This window comes from Sceloporus occidentalis, unplaced genomic scaffold (genome assembly GCF_023333645.1).
Source record: "Sceloporus occidentalis isolate IW3139 unplaced genomic scaffold, rSceOcc1.0.p SCAF_3, whole genome shotgun sequence".
In the NCBI taxonomy this organism is placed as follows: domain Eukaryota; kingdom Metazoa; phylum Chordata; class Lepidosauria; order Squamata; family Phrynosomatidae; genus Sceloporus; species Sceloporus occidentalis.
Genome location: NW_028316983.1, coordinates 167685868 through 167705519, shown reverse-complemented (window position 1 = coordinate 167705519; position 19652 = coordinate 167685868). Strand labels below are relative to the sequence as shown.

The window sequence follows — 19652 nt, the reverse complement described above, 5'->3', positions numbered from 1 at the left end:
GGCCAAAGCGGGTGGAGCCTCTCTGGAAGCAGGCAGGCAGGCAGGCGCAGCAGAGGAAAGCGCCAGGCGGAGGGAGGAGGAGGAGGGAAACAGCCCAGGCCTCCTTCCTGACTCCTTGACCCTTCTGCCTTCAGGTGACTTTTCTCTCCATTGAAAGAGGGGCCTGGTTGCTGGTGCTCCTGTTGGTAGGTGAGGCTCAAGGGACTTCTTGTAAGGGGGGCTCCTTTAGGGGCAGGCTCTCCATTCATGATATACTTTCAAAGGTATAGCCCTGTTTGTTTGTAGGAAGAGAGGCCTTTGAGACACACGGAAAAGGAAGAGAGAGCTTGGCAGCATCAGCTTTCCAAGGTGCATTGGATCCCCTGCTGCTCACAAATGCATCTCAGGAAGCAGACTTCAGCCTTGCAAAGCTCAGGCTGCCCATCTCTTTCTTCCAGGGAGGAGTCTCAAAGGTGCTACAAGACCTCTCTACATGCTAGTAATATATATAAATATATATATATATATATATATATATATATATATAGTGTGTGTGTGTGTGTGTGTATTCTCTCATCCTGGAAAGGAGTACTCTGTGTGCATGCATATACATGTGTGTGTGTGTGTGTACACACATATATACTATATATATATATATGTATATATTGTTTGTGAGTGTGTATTCTCCTACCATGGAAAGGTATACTCTGTGTGTGAATGCATGCGTATGTGTGTGTATATACACATATACATACATTCTGGAGACACACACATATATACACACAATATATATATATTATTTGTGTGTGTGTGTGTGTGTGTATATATATATATATATATATATATTCTCCTACCATGGAAAGGCGTACTCTGTGTGTGTGTGTACACACACATACACACACATACACACACACTATATATATATATATATATATATATATATATTATTTGTGTGTGTGTATACATATATATTCTCCTACCATGGGAAGGAGTACTCTATGTGTGCATGCATGTGTGTGTGTGTGTGTGTGTATACACACATATACACACAAATATATTCACACAATATATATATTATATTGTGTGTGTGTGTGTGTGTGTGTGTGTATATATATATATATATATATATATTCTCTCCTACCATGGAAAGGAGTACTCTGTGTGCATGCATGTGTGTTTGTGTGTACACACATATACACACACATATATACACACAATATATATATATTATTTGTGTGTGTGTGTGTGTGTGTGTATTCTCCTACCATGGAAAGGAGTACTCTGTGTGTGCATGTTTATGAGTGTGGGTGTGTACACATATATACACACACCATATATATATATATATAGCAGTCCGTGGTCTCTGTAGAACTCTCCTCCAGCCCCACATTTCAGATGAATTGATTTTCTTCCTATCAGCTTTCAGCACTGTCCAGCTTTCACAACCTGTACATAGAAACTGGAAATTGGTTGATTCTTATTTTGGTATTTAATGATATGCCTTTACACTTAATGTGTAGTGATACAAAAAAAGTTGTCTGTCCTGTTTCATTTCATGATTCATTTCTACACATGGCAAGTTTCATGAGAGGGAGTTTGCCATTGCCATCCTCTGAGGCTGAGAGTGTGTGACTTGTCCAAGGTCATCCAGTGAGTTTTTATCCTCAAGTGAGGAATCTTTAGCAGTTACATTTATTTCCCTCTCTTCCTCGAGTAACAGCATACCTGGCTCTTCTTCTTCCTACTTTAACCTCACAGCAACCCTGTGAGGTAGATCATATTAAGGGAGCAGTTGCAACCTCTATATTCCAAAACTTACTTAGTTGTTTTGACTCCACAGGAATTCCAGTTAGTTATATTAATGTCAGCATAGTTGGAAAGAAACTGTTGTGGTAGAAAGCTGTTATGTCAGCTGGTTAGACTTAATCGCCCATGAAGCTCTTCCAGCTCTATGATTTTGTTATTCAGTTGTTGTTGCTGTTATTATGGTTATTTGTACCCCACTTTTCCTCTAAAACTGGGACTCAAAACGGCTTACAGTCTAAAAACAAAGTACAATTAAAAACTTCAAAAACTGACAATTAAAATGAAATTAAACTACATCCAGCCTTCCGTTTTTGTGGGGGATCAATTCGCAGGGGACCACCTCCTGCGAAAACGGAGTCTCACCTATATTCAAGCCCCATAGGCTTGAATGGGGTGCATGCCCACAGGTGCACAAAGGGTTGCACTGTGGGGGCATGCCCCTTTGATAATGATGGAAGTCCTCTGTGAATATTCAAGACCGTGGACGTCAAGTCCATGAGAAAGGCGGGGCGACTATATTACTCTGTTAAAACAGATCAATTGTTTAAAAATAGAATTCAATTAAAAAAAGATAAAAGCACTGAAAAATCATACAATTTAAAACAATGCAACACCCCCAGGACATTCTTTTAAAACTTTCTGTTTTAAGCTCCTGTCTGAACAGGACGGTCTTAGCATGCCAGGAAAAGGAAACAAAGAGGGGGCCATTCTGGTCTCCCTGGGAAAAGAGTTCCACAGTCTAGGGGCAGGCACAGAGAAGGCCCTGTCTTATGTCCTCACCGACTGTGCTTGTGATGGTGGTGGGAATGAGAGAAGGACCTCTACTGAAGATCTCAGAGCCCAGGCCGGCTCATACAGGGAGATATGGTCTGCCAAATAGCCTGGACCAGAGTCATATAGGCCTTTATGGGTCATAACCAGCACTTTGAATTATGCCCCAAAACAAACTGTACAGTGGTTGGCATTTTACTGCATTTGGAAGTAGACATGGGCCCTTTTTTGGGTATACATTAACCCAAACACAGCCCAACACACAGTGGGGTGGTGTCAGGTAATCCTGACTCCAATTTCACATTACTGTACATTGCCTCATCCTCAGCATCTGCCTATAAAGGAGCAATATCACCACTGCGGAGGCCAATATGCATACAGCTTCTACTCTCATGCAGAGTGTGTGTGCATCCATCCATCAATACAACCAGGGAGCACACAGTCACTCCCATGCAGAAGTGTATCACTTCAGCTGATAGCACCTCCGCTATGGTGTAGCTAGCATTCTGTCTCCTGGCACAGGAGGTAAGGTCAGGCCTACTTAACACATGAGGAAGCTATAGGTACAAATATTGCCATAAACTTTACTGAATTCAAACAAAAGACAAGGTGTGGCAAAAACATAATGACAATGTAGGAATTTTAACTGTTTGATTCACAAGTAGCTGTGGAACATTTTTCTCTATACAAAGGTTTCCCAGGCCATGGAAAATTCCCCAGCTGCATCTGGAGATGACAAATGTGATGAAGCCAAGATACAAAAGGACCGAGTGGTAACTGAAGAAGAATGGCTCCAAAAATGGCAAACAAAAAATATTGGGTTTCATAATGAAGAACGACATCCGTATGTATTTTTGTGTTCTACAAATGCACAGCCTCTCATGATCTGGTGCCATCCATACGTATTGGATTATAACATCTGTCATCGCTAGCCAGTTTAGTCAAAAGCCAGGCTGCCTATGGGTTATGATTATAGCCCAAACCCTCAGGTGGAGAATATTGATATTTAGATTTGTAAAGCTTCCTATGAATCTAGAAGGCAAAGAAGCAGATTTGAATTAATTGCCCTAAATTAATGGCTGCCAAAATAAATGGCTATGCATGTACAAGTTCTTTATGACCTGGATTTGTATAAATTGTGAAGAATGGGACAGAGAAAATTCTGCACAATCAACTTACTATAAAGTGGCAGCATTATGATCCAGAGGTGACAAACATGTTGCTCTCCATATATTGTTCGATTGCAACTCCCAAAAGTCCTCACCAGTATAATCGATGATAAGAGATTATGGGAGCTGTAATCCACCAGTGTGATCATAAGTGTACTGTGGAACACTGATGGCTATGAAAGTGTCTCTAAATGTAAACATATAGCTGCAAACTGCTGCTAAATTGTGACAATGAGCTTGCATTTATTTATTTTACAGAAAGCATGCTTCCAGTCTTTTTATCTTTGTGGGAAAAGGAATGAAAATCTCCATGCTGTTTAATTAGTGGTTGCTTCACACATAGAACTTTATGGCTAGAGCAAACTAAATGTCCGTATAGTCAAGCTATTCTCTTGCAACAGTGGCCAGCAAGAACTTTGTAGGAATTCAAAGGTGTGGCACAAGGAGATGGCTGTCCTTAGTACGTTTGTTTCCAGTCACTTGTATCACTTGGAAATTTGAGGAAGGGGGTAGAAGGGGGAAAGAAAGGAATGTAGCAGCACTTCTAAGACTGTTTTTTATTTTTGCATGAGCTTTTGTGGATATAAACCCACTTCTTCTGATGTGACATTTCTTTCCCCCCCTCCTCCTCCCTCCCTTCTTTTTATGCTGCATGAGAGTAATATGGATACTTCTTTGATAATGTGAAGAACAGATTCCCCAGCACTTTTTCTCAGCTCTCTTTTCATTTAAGGCAAAATTGTCCAAGTTAGAATGTATAATCTTATATTGTCACCAACTACACAGTTGTTTTGGGTATGTCTGTGTATTTAAAATCACTTTGAAATACCAGTGTAGTCTCAATAGTTCAGTGAGTTATGCCGATTTGCCAATTGATATCATGCATATAGAACTAAACAGTAAAACCCAGGTCCAAAAAACATTGCAGAAATAATCCAGTTTGTGATCGCTTTAACTGCTCTGGCTCAGTGCTATGGAATCCTGGGAACTGTAGTTTATTGTAGCACCAGCGCTAAATGTCTTATAAAACTACAGTTCCCAAAATTCCCTAACATTGAGCTAGGACATTTAAGTGGTCTCAAACTGGATTATTTCTGCAGTGTGTTTTGGACCTAGTTATACTGTTTACAGTCAGTAATGTTGTCTTCTTCTGCAGTCTTCTCAGGAAGTATCTGGATCTCCTTCTGAGCGGCAGGAGTGGACTGAAAATATTTTTTCCACTTTGTGGTAAAACCATTGAAATGAAATGGTAAGTGCATGTTTCATTGAAATGAAATAGGGGAAATGAACAATCACAGTGCCACACTTTATTTTGACATAGCTTTACAGCTCTGTGGGTGTGAGCCTATAAAACACAAGCAGATGCAAAAACATGAAAAAAGAGATTGTGTAAGATTGCTGTCTCAGGCAGATGTACTTTGTACTGCAAACATTCTCATGAGGTATTTACCAGACACCACTTTGCTGTGTCTTTCTGAAAAGTAACCATGATCACTTATTTATGGCTGAATGCTTCTCAGTTCAGAAGAATAAACTAGACTTGCCAAACCTGGTACCCCTCCAGATGTGTTGGACTACAGTGCCTACTACCCCTGACTATGGGCCTTCCTGGATGGGGCTAATGTGATTTGTAATCCAAAATGTACACATTGAAGAAGGATTGAACATTTCAGTTGGAAATGCCTCATTACTGAATCTGATGGACTCATTAAACACAATCCACAGGGGTAGTCTTGTACAGTTCCCACTGAAATGAATGGGAGATGCATAAGAGCTGTAATATTTGGCCAGACTTGGAATTAGCTGAAAGAGATATAACAGTTCAGAAGGGAGGCATCTAGTGTTGAGAATAATTGACATATCGAAAACTGCAAGTGTGAGTATTGCTTAATATTACAGTTCATGACTATTCAGTTTATCCAGATGCCAATAGGTTTGGAGATATTTGACAATAATATGCACTGTGTTCACATCACAGTCTTTTCATGCCTCATTTGTTAGTTAGAAATCACAGAAACTAGGGCAGCTTGGCCTGTGTCTTGCTTCATATTTGAAAAACAAGAAAAACATATTTAGAAAGAATATCTATAGTGTTGGGGTTAAGGTAAAAGTATGCACACTTTATCACACATCCACTTGTTACCAAAGCTCCAAGATCTGGCCTGGTTTAGTTGCAGGAATGGCTTTTAAAACGTAACAGGCAATCGTCTAGCCAGATTTCATTTTCAAAGATGACACCACCACTCAACCACACCACTGTATCCTTAAACACATGGAACCTTATTTCCACATAAGGCCAGAACAGTCAGCCATTTAAAGCTGCTGTCCGGGTGGCTTGGGAGTGCAGCATTTATATACCACATGCTTCCATGCCACCTTGAAGTCGGGCAGCCTGTGGCTAACTAAATGAATTTTGATTATTTTTTAAATTGTTTTTAGAAGACACAGTAATAAAGCATAAATAATCAGACTGTCTTTTGTTGTTACACATAGGTTAGCTGACCTTGGTCACTATGTCACTGGTGTGGAAATCAGTGAAAGTGCACTGAAGGAGTTTTTTACTGAACAAAACCTTTCCTTTACAGAAGAAACAATTCCAGAGATCCCTGGAGCTAAATTATTTAAGGTTTGTGTCTTGAAGAAAATGTATGTGTGTAACTAAGCACATAGGATTATCAGTGACTCAATAGCAATGTCATTCTGGCGCCTGCAAACCATATTTGCGAATCAACAAACATGTTCACAAATATGTGCTCAGTTACTTCACTCTATAGAGAAACTCACCTCACAAGGCCAGGTAGGGATACACACTGGACCCTCTGGAATCTGTGAGAGGCTGCACCAGCTCTAAATCTGCAACCCATGTTGCCACTAACTCAGCAGTAACTTAGAGAAACTCTGGTGTATAGGAAGTGCCTCTGCAAGATGGGAAACTGTATGGTACACGATGCATAAAGCAAGAGTCCACTTCAGCCAAAATTATTTTACAGTCTAAGCCTTTAACATAGGGGTTTATCACACAGGGAAAAAAGAGGGGAGCATAGCAGGATGCTTCTGTCGATATTGTGTGATTTAGCAAAGATTATCACACAACGTTGCAATTATCCCGTGATTATCACATAAATAAACAGGAATTATAGCGCCACTTTTTATTCGCTATAATTCCTATTTGTTCATGGGATAATCATGGTATATTTGCAATGTCGAGTGACAAGGACGTAGCCAGGGGGGGGGGTGTTTGGGGGGTCCGGACCCCCCCATCAGGAATTTTCAAGCTCCTTCCTCCCCCTCCTCCTCCTCCTCCTCCTCCTCCTCCATCAAAAGCACAGACTCCGATGGAGACTAGAGGGAAAAGGGGGGGAAGTCACAGGGAGCAGGGAGGCGGAGGGAGGGAGGGAGGGAGGGAGGGCGGGTGTGTGAATCAAGACACTTTAAAAGAGGATGGCTCTGGCAGGGGCTCTGTTTGGATATGAGAAGAGAGTGATGGCGGTCAGTTTCTTATGGAAATGCCTACCCTGCTTGAGTCCCTCACGCTCCTGTCTGTGATTGGACAGAGCGCCCGTCAGTGCGAGGAAGGAAAGCACCAATGAAAAGGCGGCGCTTGGCAAAGGCCACCCCTTTCCTTCATCAATAGCCACTCACTGCAACTTGAGTAGTTTATCACTCTAGACTGTTATAGAGTGATTGCCATGGCAACGTGCTGTGGGATTATGGGTGTTGTAGTTCAGTGACCTCCCCCATCTCTCTATCTCTGGCTGAGCTTTCCAAATGCCCCTCTCACCAAACTGCAAAGAACCAGAATTCTATACCAAACATACACTGCAGCCAGGAATTCCACTGGAGGACATACATCTTTCCCCTCTTCATCCCTTGGCCTGTTTGACTGTCTGGTTTATGTTTTAATGATATCCAGTGCATTATTGCTGACCTGTCATGTTTGTTGCATAACCACATTGTATGTTTTTCTGAGCGATGTGATATTAAAATAGTTTAACAGTTTTTATATTGAGTGTTCAAGACGGATGTGTTTGTGATCAGAAAAAAAATAAGTTCTGACAGCAAACTAAAAGAGGTAAGCCCATTAAATTTATCACAACTTCATTATAGGAAAAGAAGTGAAAGTTATCAAATTGGCATATAGAAATAAAATTATTTGTAGTGGAAGAATTATATTTTAATCTTTTGAAGTCTTTTATTGCTGTACTCACAATTACAAGAAACTGTAAATCTATAGTGTAATAAAATATACTGGTTTGTCAACTGGTCAATGAGAGGCGAAGTTAGTTTTACATTTTAATATATAATAATAACTCTGACATAAGCATTACATTGTTTAGGGACGTAGCTGGACCTCCCTTCCATTAGAAAAATGAATGGTGTGTGCTGCTGCACCACCGCGCCCAAGCCCCATTATAATGGTGGCACTTAGTCTGGACCCCCCCTTCCTAAAATCCTGGCTACGTCCCTGCAAGTGACATCGTGTGATAATCTTTACCAGATCATGCAATATTGACAGGAACATCTCGCTATGCTTCCCTCTTTTTCCCCCCCGATTGTGTTAAACCCCTATGTTAAAGGTTTAGATTGTACAATAATTTTGTAGCCATTCACCAAGAACTGAGAAGTGACCTCATACTGATAACTATGGATAGATGTCCCAAACAGTAGAAGTAAATGCCTTGAAAAGTTTTAATTGAACAGTTTTAAGCTGAATTCTCACTTTGAAGTTCCTATGAGCTCAGGGCACTATTGGAGAGCTTGTGTGTTTAAAACCAGATGCTTTGTTAAGTACCCTTGCATTAGATTCCCCCCCCCCCCAAAAAAAAATATTCATCTTAAATACTGAAATAAAATTTAATGCTTTAATTTAATGCTTTCTGAATCTTACTCATCACACTTTCTACTTCAGTGTTTTATTTTAAAAAATGTTAACTGAAGCTCTATCTTTTTTTTTCATTGTAGAGCACTTCTGGAAGTATTTCTTTATACTGTTGCAGTATATATGATTTGACCAGGTAGGAACAAGCTGGTGCTTTTAATTTCAATCATAATGTTTATGATGATGTTAAACTCTACATGGCTGATTCCACCAAAGATATTCCCTCAAAATGGAGCAAGAGTTAAACATTTGCTTTGTTTCTGGTATTCTGGTTATGAGCATTGTTGGTTTTTTTGTAGCTGACATGGCACTACCAGTGTGAAAGAGGGAAGTTTTTTATTTTATTTTATAGCTATAAAGAAATGTCTGCTTCTTTAATATGGATCCTAAATTATTTTCAGAAATGGGGTGAGGAATGAGATTACTAATGTCAAAATGCAGTAGTCAGGCTGCTAATTTCAGAAGGTCTTTCAATCCAATACATCTTACAAGAACTCTTGAGTAAATGGTTTTAGGTTTGTTTGTTTTTACTTAAACCAATTAATTCCCTCATCCTGAGGTACAAGCAAAAACAAGAAGTAGGTTTGCAAAACTCCAAGAGAGTCAGGTTGGTAAAGAACCAACAGGTAAAACAAAATGTTGGCTCTTTAGCATTATGTGTCATTTCATTAATAATCTAATTACTAACTCAATTCTGTAGTCATTTTAGTGTTGAAATTGTTCTCCTTAGTTTAAAAAATGTAATTGCCTTTTTTAATTAGCAAATTCTCAACTTAATTCATAACTCAGGGCCCAAACAGACAGACCAAAATAAAGCTGCTTCGGGTCACTTTGGAGGAATGCTGTTTAAATGACACACACATCTTAAGAGTCCAAAAGCTGCGCCAAAGGACTGGAGCATGGCTTTGGCATAGCCTCTGACCTCTTAGGACACATGTGTCATTTAAACAGCATACTTCCAAAGTGGCCCAAAGCAGCTTTATTTTGGCCTGTCTATTCGGGCCCTTAATTGATTTTAATTTGTTATTATTTCATGTGCTATTGTCTGTTTAAGGACAACTTTACATGTTTCATAATGCTTTGGATCTTAGACTTTATAAATAATACGAACTGTTCACATAATGTATGTTGTATTGTTCATGCCATGAATAAGGGTACTGTATGATTTTAACACAAGAGCCACATACTTACAGCATGAGAAAAGCACTTGTTTCACATACAACATAATACAGTAAATATACTTGTTCAGCTCTACACAGATATCACTGCTAATTATCTTCCTCATGCAGATTGAAAGTGTTCTCCAAATTAATTTTTAAAACCTGTACTTCTTTTCTGCAATATCTGTTTGTCCTGTGTCACAGTTTAACAGTTTCTGATGTGAAACTTTATTTTCTCTCCTTGTAGCACAGTTACTGGCAAGTTTGATGGGGTTTGGGACAGGGGATCTCTAGTAGCTGTTAATCCTTCTGAAAGAAAACGGTCAGTACCCCATACTATATTTTATGTTACTATTGAAATCCTTTCTGTTAATTGCTAAAGCCTCTTGACTCTAACAAAACAGCTATTTCCTTTCTTGACATAACTTGCATCAGTCCTTTTAACCATCCATTAAGAAGCCAAGCCCTTCCTCCAGTCGATCTGCCTTGGTCCAGGCCTCGGAGGTAGAGAAGAACTGCTGGACCTGATCCCATTCCCCACCACCACTGCCCTCTCCTTTTGTGTCGTGTCTTCTTAGATTGTAAGCCTGAGGGCAGGGAACTGTCTAACTCAGCGGTCGGCAACCTCCGGCCCGCGGGCCTAATGCGGCCCGCGGACGCGGCAGTAGCGGCCCGCGCTCGCTACTGCCGCCGATTGCGCCGCCGAATGCCGCTGCTCCGGGCGCCATTTTGTTATTTAAAGTGGCAGCGAAGTCTCGCGCGACGGGAAAAGTCGCGCAAGACTTCGCCGCCATTTTGATGAACAAAATGGCGGCGCCCATCTAAGAGGCCCGGTGTGCTCTCTGAAGCCCTGTTTGAGGGCTTCAGGGCCGCACCGGGCCTCCAAATGGGCGCCGCCCTCTTCCCTCCTCCTCCTCCGCCCTCTCCCTCCTGTCTCCACCCTCCGCCCTCCTCCCTCCTGGCTCCGCCCTCCGCCCACCTCCCTTCTTCCTCCTGGCTCTGCCCTCCGCCCTCTGCCCTCCTCCCTCTGCCCTTCTCCCTCCTGGCTCCGCCCTCCACCCACCTCCCTTCTCCTTCCTGGCTCTGCCCTCCTCCCTCCTGGCTCCGCCCTATAACCCTCCTCCTCTCTATGGAAGAACGGAGGGGAAGGAGGAGGAGGCAGAGAGCCAGAGCGACAGCGACAGCGAGACCCAGACCCACAACCACGGCCAAACCCACAGCCACGAGAGAGGTTGGTTCATTGGGGGAGGGGGGTTATCGGAAGTTACACCTACTACCTGTGCCTTTCTGGGTTGAGAGTGTGCATGTATTTCCCCCTTGTTTTGTGGCCAGCAGGTAACTTCCATGCTGTAAAACCTTTTCTTATTATGTTTATGTGCCTTGGTATCTGTTTGCAAACCCCCCCCCACAATGGGATGCTTGCACCTTTCTGAGTTGGGGCAAAGTGTGCATGTATTTCCTCCTTCTTTTGTGGCCAGCAGGTAACTTCCATGCTGCAAAACCTTTTCTTATTATGTTTATGTGCCTTGGTATCTGTTTGCAAACCCCCCCCCCCCCCCCACAATGGGATGCTTGCACCTTTCTGAGTTGGGGCAAGGTGTGCATGTATTTCCTCCTTCTTTTGTGGCCAGCAGGTAACTTCCATGCTGCAAAAACTTTTCTTATTATGTTTATGTGCCTTGGTATCTGTTTGCAAAATCCCCCCACAATGGGATGCTTGCACCTTTCTGAGTTGGGGCAAGGTGTGCTCCACCCAGCATGTCGCCCCGCCTCAGAGGCTGGAAGCTCCGCCCTGGTGTGTGGCTCCGCCCCCGGGGGTGGAAGCTCCGCCCCGGCGTGCAGCTCCGCCCCCGGAGGGTGAAAGCTCCGCCCTGGCGTGCAGCTCCGCCCCCGGAGGGTGGAAGCCCCACCCCCGGCTTTGGCCCCCCAGTTGTCTGAGGGACAGCAACCCGGCCCCTGGCTCAAAAAGGTTGCCTACCCCTGGTCTAACTAAAAGATTGTATGTACAGCGCTGTGTAAATTTACAGCGCTTTATAAATAAAAGTTAATAATAATAATAATAATAATAGTCACTCTTCCGCTTCCACTCCAGGCCTCCTTAATAACCAAGATCCTTATCACACCATGCTGTTATAGCATCATAGCTGTGGTCTGGTCCTGCTTTTGTCTCAGCTTTATCACACAATCTCATGGTTCTTCTGGTACTGTTGTGCTGTACTGTCATTGGGAATGTGATTTTTTTCATGTTGAAAATAATCCGTTAATCCCTATCCCACTATGATTAAGTAGCCATCTTGAGTGAAGATGTATTATTCCACTTTATTATGAGAATGATCAATTAGTGGGTGTGGTGTGGATGTGATCTTGTTGTCCCTCTGTTAGAGATTCTCAAGGAAATTTTCAGCTGAGAGAACTCAGACTATTTCTGGTGCTTGGGCAAGAAGGAAAAGACTTTTCAAGAAAATGGCTGTATTTTCTATGGTCTACACTCTTGAAACCTTTTCAGATTTTTTTCTATTTTTTAAAATACAAATAGTTTGCTGTTATAATGCATTAACACTGCAATAATCACCTGTTAACCATTGAAAGTCACTGTTCAGATGCTTTTAGTACATAGGGATAGAATCCTACTGGGTGACTGTGGGCAAGTCACACTCTTTCATTCCCAGAAGAAGGCAAGAGCAAATCCTCTATAAACAAATCTTGCTAAGAAAAGAAAACATGATAGCTTTGGCTTAGGCTCTCCATAAGTAAGAAATTACTTGAAGGCACGCAACATAAAAACATCATCATCATCATCATGGATAGTGCCCCTTAGAGTGACAGAGGGCTGCGAAACGTGACTGCTAGGGGAGGCTGACCCCTGAGTCCTTTCCAGTTATGTAGAGAGGATGCTTAGATTTCTCTTGTGCTCAGAACAGGGCCTCCATCCTTTGTACCATGCTGGGCTGGCACACAACAGTTTGGCAACCAAGTCAGAAATGTCCTTTTCTCCCTCCACACAGACTCACTAATTATCATGGAACACAATGAATGGAATCTGCATAAGAGCAGTATTGTTCCTTTCAGAGGGGTGTGTACAGGAAAACATCCCAGTGTCTCATGGTTCAGATCATGTCTGCTTCCTATTCTGCTGTTCATCAGAGTATTTTGTAAAGTGGTTGGGCAAGCTTATTTAGCAGGAGCAAATATTTCAGGGACATGCAGAGAGCTCTCTGAAATGTCTGGAAGGAAAAACTTACTGGAACATGGGGAAAGTGATTTATCCCTTATGCTCCCCCTCCCCATAAATAGGGGGCTGGCTTGTTGTGTGCATAGAGGCAATGGTTTGAGACAGAGAAAGAGAGATCTGAGTGTTAGCTGTGAGCAAAAGAAGCAACAGTCATGTGGCACCTCAAAGCCTAACATAACATAAGTTTGCCTGTAGTAGAGTCCACTTCACCAGATTCATGAAGTGCTATCGCAAGGTGACAAATATATCTTTACCTGTTAGCAGAGGTGGGAGAGTGTAAAGCAGTGAGGTTAGGGTGAAATATAGGCTGCCTGATAAGTATGTCCACATTGTTACAGAAGCTATTGATATCACAAATCTAGCATTGGTTAGCTAGTTGGGATATGTTTGTTGTTCTGTACCTTCAAGACAACTCTGACCTATCGTCACCCTCTTATAGGGTTATCTTGGCAAGATTTCTTCAGAGGATGGTTGCCATTGCCTTCCTCTTAAGGCTGAGAGAATGTGACTTGCCTAAGGTTACTCTGTGGGTTTCCATGGCTAAGCGGGGATTCAAACACTGCTTTCTTGGAATACAACTTTCAAGCCACTATACCACATGGTCTGAATTAGGAGATGTTGTGGAACAAAAACATGTTACCTTGATTCCAGCCACAGATGGTAGTACTGAGCTGCCTGATAAATTCTAATTCAGCAATTTCATGCCACTGAATCTTCTTTACTGAAAAATTACCATTTTATGATTAGCAATGACAGAGTGAAAACAGGGATCTTGCTCTCTGGGAAACTTATATGGGATGGCAGATCTGCTGCCTGACAGGACTGCACATACTGTTTGCCTTCACGTATGGTCTATTTGTATATTTAAATTTATAATGCATTTATTTATTTATTTATTTATTTATTTATTTATTTATTTCCCACCTATCTCCCAATGCTGGATCCAAGTCAGCAAGTAGATCAAGTATTATAAAAAGGACATAAGTTTCTAATACTGTGTTTTCCCAAAGGAGCCAAAACCAGATATAATTTCTCCTGAAACATCTCACTGTTTGTTTATCAGTGCAGGCTTGTACTGTAGCCATGCTATCTCTATTAGATTTGTTTAAGTGTAACTCTGAGGATCTTATTCACTGCACTTATGCACTTTCATGCTTTGTGTATACAGATCAGTTTGATGCTATGATTACTTTTCTTTTTAGATATGCCCAGTTGATCTTATCTCTGATGAACAAAAGGTGTTGTTGCCTTCTAATTACTTGTGCATATGATCCAAACAAACATAAAGGTAAGGATATTTGGGTTGAAATCACATCTGTATATTGTGAAAATGTAACACTGGCTCACACAGCTGGATTTCCCATGAGGAGGTGACCTTTTATGACTGGAGATAAGTAAGAATCTGGGTCATGAGATAAGTACAACAAGGGATTACAGAGCAGCAGAGATAAAGCATGTCAGGCCTCTAAACCATATGTTGATCTGTGACCCTGGCACATTTTTATGTTTCTACCATTTTATTATGTTTGTTCAATTGTAGGTTCCCCATGCCTTTTTAGCCTAGCCCTGGACTCCCAAAATAGTGAATAAAAAGTCCAGTTAAAATAAAATTCAGCAGTAAAAAATATAGTTAAAACAGACCAAATCATAATGACTTCAAATAAATGGCTGATTGAGGTATTCGTGGATCTGCACTTCAAGCAGGTTGCAAAAAAGGGAAGATTCTATTATTTAGTAGAAAAATTAATCATAGAAATCCACGTTAACACATCAATGTTTAGTTCAGACCTAAAACTAGGGTTAGGATTTAGGTACCAAGTGCAAAACATCATGTGAGAGTTTCCTTACTATTAATAACATTTTCACACACATACACACACACACACACCCTACTTATCAAGTTTTGGAAGTATACTTGAATCATCACCAACTGAATTAAAATTAATCTGGTTTTATCATTGCACTCACTGAGAAAAAGCAACTACACTGGGGTTTTCAATATCAGTTTAGTAATATGCCTGGTTTGGTACTGTATTTCTCCTTTTCCTTATCTGATTTGTCCATTGCATTTTCAGGTCCACCCTTCTATGTTCCTGACTCTGAAGTGAAAAGTTTATATGGTGAGTCAGCTGAACAGCCTAAAACTTTTACTCTTGATCAAAGTACATTTAACAGATCAAATGCATACTCGTGATCTTGGAACAAACTTGGCATGTCCTCCACTGAAAACAGACTGCAATGCAATGTGCAGATATTTACTTCCTAAGGAGGATTTAGAAGCATGTGAAGTCTGAAAATAGAAACAAGAAATGTATCAAACCCCTCAGAAATCATTACTTCCCCAAAAAGTAGAGCAGTTGATTGCTTTGTGCTAGAGAAAAGAAATCTGAACCCACACCTCTAGCAAACAGATCCTGTCACCTTGTTGTCCAAGGTTATTTTCTGTGCTGGGCCCCAGTAATTTAATCTAGAGGTTTAGATCCATTCTTAGTTTCTCCAGAACTTCTAAGATTCCTGCCAGCCCATAAATCAAACATCCTTTATATTGACGCCAAATATTTTCAGTTTTAATTATTGCAGGTATGGCATGTCAAAATGACTTAGTTAATATTATACATGAACAAAATGTTGTTGTTGTATGTCTTCAAGTCACTTCTGATTTATGGCAACCCTATCACCAGGTTTTCTTGCCAATATTTGTTCAGAGGTGGGTTGCCTTTGCTCTCCTTTGAAGCTGAGAGACTCTGAGTTTGCTGACTCTCTAGCAAAATGTTGCTTTCTTAGTCTAATCAGTTCATCAATCAGTATCCAAAGGAGAAGACTTTTCCCCTTTCAAAATAAATCCATGCAAATGCAAAAGAAAGAAACCTTTTAATCTCATTCTTACTTTTTTTTCAGGCAAATACTGCGACATTAAGTGTCTTGAAAAAATTGATAGTTTATCGAATCGACCAAAGAAATGGGGTTTGGATTATTTTTGGGAGGTACTGTATGTGCTCACATTAAAATAGCCAGGATAATATTGAAACTGTTAAAATAATCTCAGGGAATAACAGCTTGATTGCAGAACACCTTAATGGTTTGGACTTTCACTAAAAGATTCTCTAGACGTTTGATTTGACTTATCTATGTTTTAAATTAATATTTTTGCAAATTAAAATATAAACATCATTTTAAGTTTGTCTTCTAAAGAGTCAGTGACTGTGTGTACATGTATGTGTGAGAGGAAGGGAGGGATGGACTTTGAAGACTAAATTCACCAGCACCATCCCAGCTTTTCACTGTTTTCAGTAAATATGTTGCTGTATTTCTTGGGCTGTGTAGTCATTAGAGTGAGGGAAGGTCCAGTGTTAAGCCTTAAATCTTCCACACACTGGATATGTCGCTCCATCTTACATCCAAAGTAGCTTACCAACAAGATCAAAAATTTCACACTCCCCTTATTAATAAAAACCACATATAAATTCAAGGAGGGAAATAAACCTAAATGCATATTAAATACTAAGCCCACCCAATTTTATCTCCATATTTTCTAAACAGAAAGGTATGGTCAGCCATTCTGAAAGCCATCAAAATAAGTTTCAAGAGACCTCCTGTCAATGATATGCTGCAAAAAAATCTCCATCCCACAGTACTATGGCCACATCTGAAAATGCCCTGCTCCTTGCTGAGGTCAGCATAACTACAAAAATTATGCAGCTTCCAATACAGATCTTTAATGAAGGAAGGGAAAGGGAGGGTATGTAGAGATAGAGTGTCCCATGGGAATATTGGACTAGGCAGGCAGGTTTTTAAACAGGATTGGACAAAGTGCAAACCTGCAGCCATATGCAGTTCCTAAGGCTAGTTTTTTGGCCCTTGATCCTTCCAGATTCCATGCTCTTTTTCTCAGTGCCCTAAAAGGCCAGGGCAGCCTCTGTGAGAGGCAATTCAATGTTTAAACATGCTGCAGCCCCCTGCCCTGTTCAGCTTCAAAAAAAAAAAAAAAAAGAACCCACCTATTTTTTCAAAACCAGAAGTAGAGTCAGGGGTTGGGTTTCTTTTTATTTCACATTTTCAGCAGTCTGTGTAGCCCCCAGAGGGGTTCCACCTGCAGAAAATTAGTCCCCAATGACTGCAGTTGTACATGGTAGTTTAAAGGTTAAAACCACATCTTTAACTGAGCCTGAAACAGCTACTGAAATAGCCTGTGCAACAGCAAAAGAAATTGTCCTTGGATTCACTCTCAGCCTTTTCTGCCTCCCCCTTGAATTAAGGGGGGAAGGAGGGTTTAGATACCCTGCTGTGCTTGTTAATTTACTGTTTCTAAAAGGAGACATAATTTGCCAAACATAGAGGAGAAACAGTGTGGTTCTAGTTTTCACTAAGGCCCTTTTATCTATCCTCCCAGAATGCAACTACTATATATCTTCATCCATTGACTGTTGTTTCCAAATTATAATTTAGTGCTAAAACAGAAACCCTCGATTAATTAAATATGAATTAATCTTGAAAGTTTTTGATTGGCACATTCATTTCCAGACTTGGATGGCCTATGACAGTGATGTCAAACCTTTTAGAGACTGAGTGTCCAAACTTAAACATGTTCCAGCACTGGGTCTTGTCAGGGGTTGGGACTTCCAGAGAGGCAGCTAAGGGCCTGGGCAGGTAGTGGGTAGAGGAGAAACAGGCACGTGCCTGTTCCCCTTCTTCCTGCCCACCTACCTATCTTTGCGTGCCCTCATAAATGGCTTTGCATGCCAGAGAGGGCCCACATACCATTGGTTTCCCATCACAGGCCTATGGTGCCCCATATCAAACCTTGCCTCAGAGAATGTGAGGCTGAGCAGATGGACAAGGAAAACTGGGTTGATACCCTTTTTTTTCCAAACTGGTTGGAAACCTTAATGTCCACATGGCCCATTGCCAAGGCAGGCTGAACACTCATAGGCTGTCCACACTACACGGTGTCAAGCTTGGGTTTTGTTTCAGTTTTTTGCCTCCCCACCATGCATCCGTACATTGTACAAGCACACTACCTGAAACCAGAATTACCTCCCTCTTTCCACCCAGTTGCCATCTCATTGGATGTTCTGCATTTCTTAAAGTACCCAGTGCCTTCAGGTGCGGTATTCCATCAGCAATGTTTAAGTATTCCACATGTCCCTCCAGTTAAGTGGAATCGGGAGATGCCATCTTGTGATTTGCCTCAGGCAGCGAAGAGTCTTATGCCCGTTCTCGAATTTCAGGGTACATTTCAAAGGGTCTGCTTCCTTTACAGGAAAGTCAACTGACAGTTTATACTGGAGGTTGGGGTTTTGTTTGATGTTTTTATGTTTGTATTGCCTGTTTATTTTTTAAAATGTATTATTTAAAAGGAGGAAGCAAGCAGGCACCCAGACAAACCGCATTTGTTTTGAGACACCATCGGCTCCCCAAACACATTTGAGAAATTCCTAGACAGGCCCTGTTAGCTATCATTGGGGCTAGAAAATCAGCATCAGTGAAGGAAATTTTGAAGGTAAATTTTAGGCTAAGCAGTGGGAAAAAATTACACCTCAGTAATTTCTGCAAGCAAGGTAATGCTTGGCAGCTGCATCATGTTGATAGTTTTTGTGCAAATGGATTAATGCTCTTCACATCTTTGCTTAAAGCATTCTCAGCCTCAAAGGGTTCCAGAATCCAGAAAATGATTACTATCCATTGGCTTACAGTCCAAAAGGGGAAGAAGAAAACAAATCCAGCCAGCAGTTTTTAAAAGTTACAAAACTATGGTAATGATCAACTACAATGGAAACACCTCTGACAGAGAGAGAGAAAAATAGTCACATGGAGCTAGACTCTCAGCAGAGCTATAAACACATTAAAAGCCTAGAAGGTGGGAGGGGGTTGTTCCTTTTATATTTGCAAAGTGAATTTAACTCTACATTTAAGCCATAGGTAAGAAAGAGGGAAGTCAACTTTTAGTACTTTTTGTGAATGTCAGTAGTTTAGTTTAATGTTTAATTGGCTACAAGTAGTGGAGTTGTTTAGATGTGTATGTAATTGGGCTTTATGTTTTAAATGTATTGTTTTCTTTATGTGTATTTCATTACATACTCCATTAAAAGTTGATTAAACAATAAAAAGCCTCGATGTTATGTTCAGTGACTTCTTGACATAGGTATCTGAATATTTGCAGAAGGGTAGAGATAGTGCATCTTCCCATATGTTGTTGGATTGCAACTCTCAGCAGTCCCAGCCAGCATAGTCAAAGGTGAGGAATAGTGAGAATTACCACTGAACAACAAATGGAGGGATGCACAAGTCCTTCCTTAGTTTAAGGACATGTACCTTCTCTTTGCATATTACTTCAGGAAACGATAACCACAGGAAAGTGTAAAATGGTTCCAAACTGCAGTATAGTTTTTTAAAAAATCCTAATGGATCAAAGCACATAGTTATAGCCAGACTCTTTGTCCCAATAAGTAGCCAAAGTGGGGCAAATGGGTGCCCACCCTCCCAAACCACCCCTAGCCAAGTCCCTGTGTGGGGAATGTCTTTTTAATCTGTGATGGAAGGCCTCTGTAGCCACGATTCATTTAGCACTGCAGACAGTTAAACAACTGCAAAAAGAGTGTACTTTCCATGAAGTCCTTCGAGAGACTTAAAAAAAAACAGCTTAACAGTGACGAAGA

At 41.0% G+C, this 19652-nt stretch overlaps 1 protein-coding gene across 3 annotated transcripts; it reads left to right on the top strand.

Moving 5' to 3' along the window:
* Nucleotides 1–54: 54 nt before the first annotated feature.
* TPMT (thiopurine S-methyltransferase) lies at nt 55–19103 on the top strand. Of its 3 annotated transcripts, none has more exons than XM_089516807.1 (9): nt 55–134; nt 3249–3400; nt 4882–4974; nt 6219–6351; nt 8688–8740; nt 10012–10086; nt 14199–14284; nt 15072–15116; nt 15895–19103. In XM_089516807.1, exons 2-9 carry the CDS (start codon nt 3261–3263, stop codon nt 16005–16007), a joined length of 738 nt encoding a protein of 245 aa, XP_089372933.1. In that variant the 5' UTR covers nt 55–134; nt 3249–3260; the 3' UTR covers nt 16008–19103. The 3 variants fall into 3 exon arrangements, with proteins under 3 accessions (XP_089372933.1, XP_089372935.1, XP_089372934.1); XM_089516809.1 differs by lacking the exon at nt 55–134 and adding an exon at nt 167–185; XM_089516808.1 differs by lacking the exon at nt 55–134 and adding an exon at nt 1613–1629.
* Nucleotides 19104–19652: the final 549 nt, after the last annotated feature.

Coding starts and splice junctions, on each gene's coding strand:
- TPMT (XM_089516807.1), top strand. CDS start 3,261: ATGGAAAATTCCCCAGCTGCATCTGGAGATGACAAATGTGATGAAGCC. Junction 6,352..8,687: donor CTGGAGCTAAATTATTTAAG/GTTTGTGTCTTG, acceptor TTTTCATTGTAG/AGCACTTCTGGAAGTATTTC. Junction 8,741..10,011: donor AGTATATATGATTTGACCAG/GTAGGAACAAGC, acceptor CTCTCCTTGTAG/CACAGTTACTGGCAAGTTTG.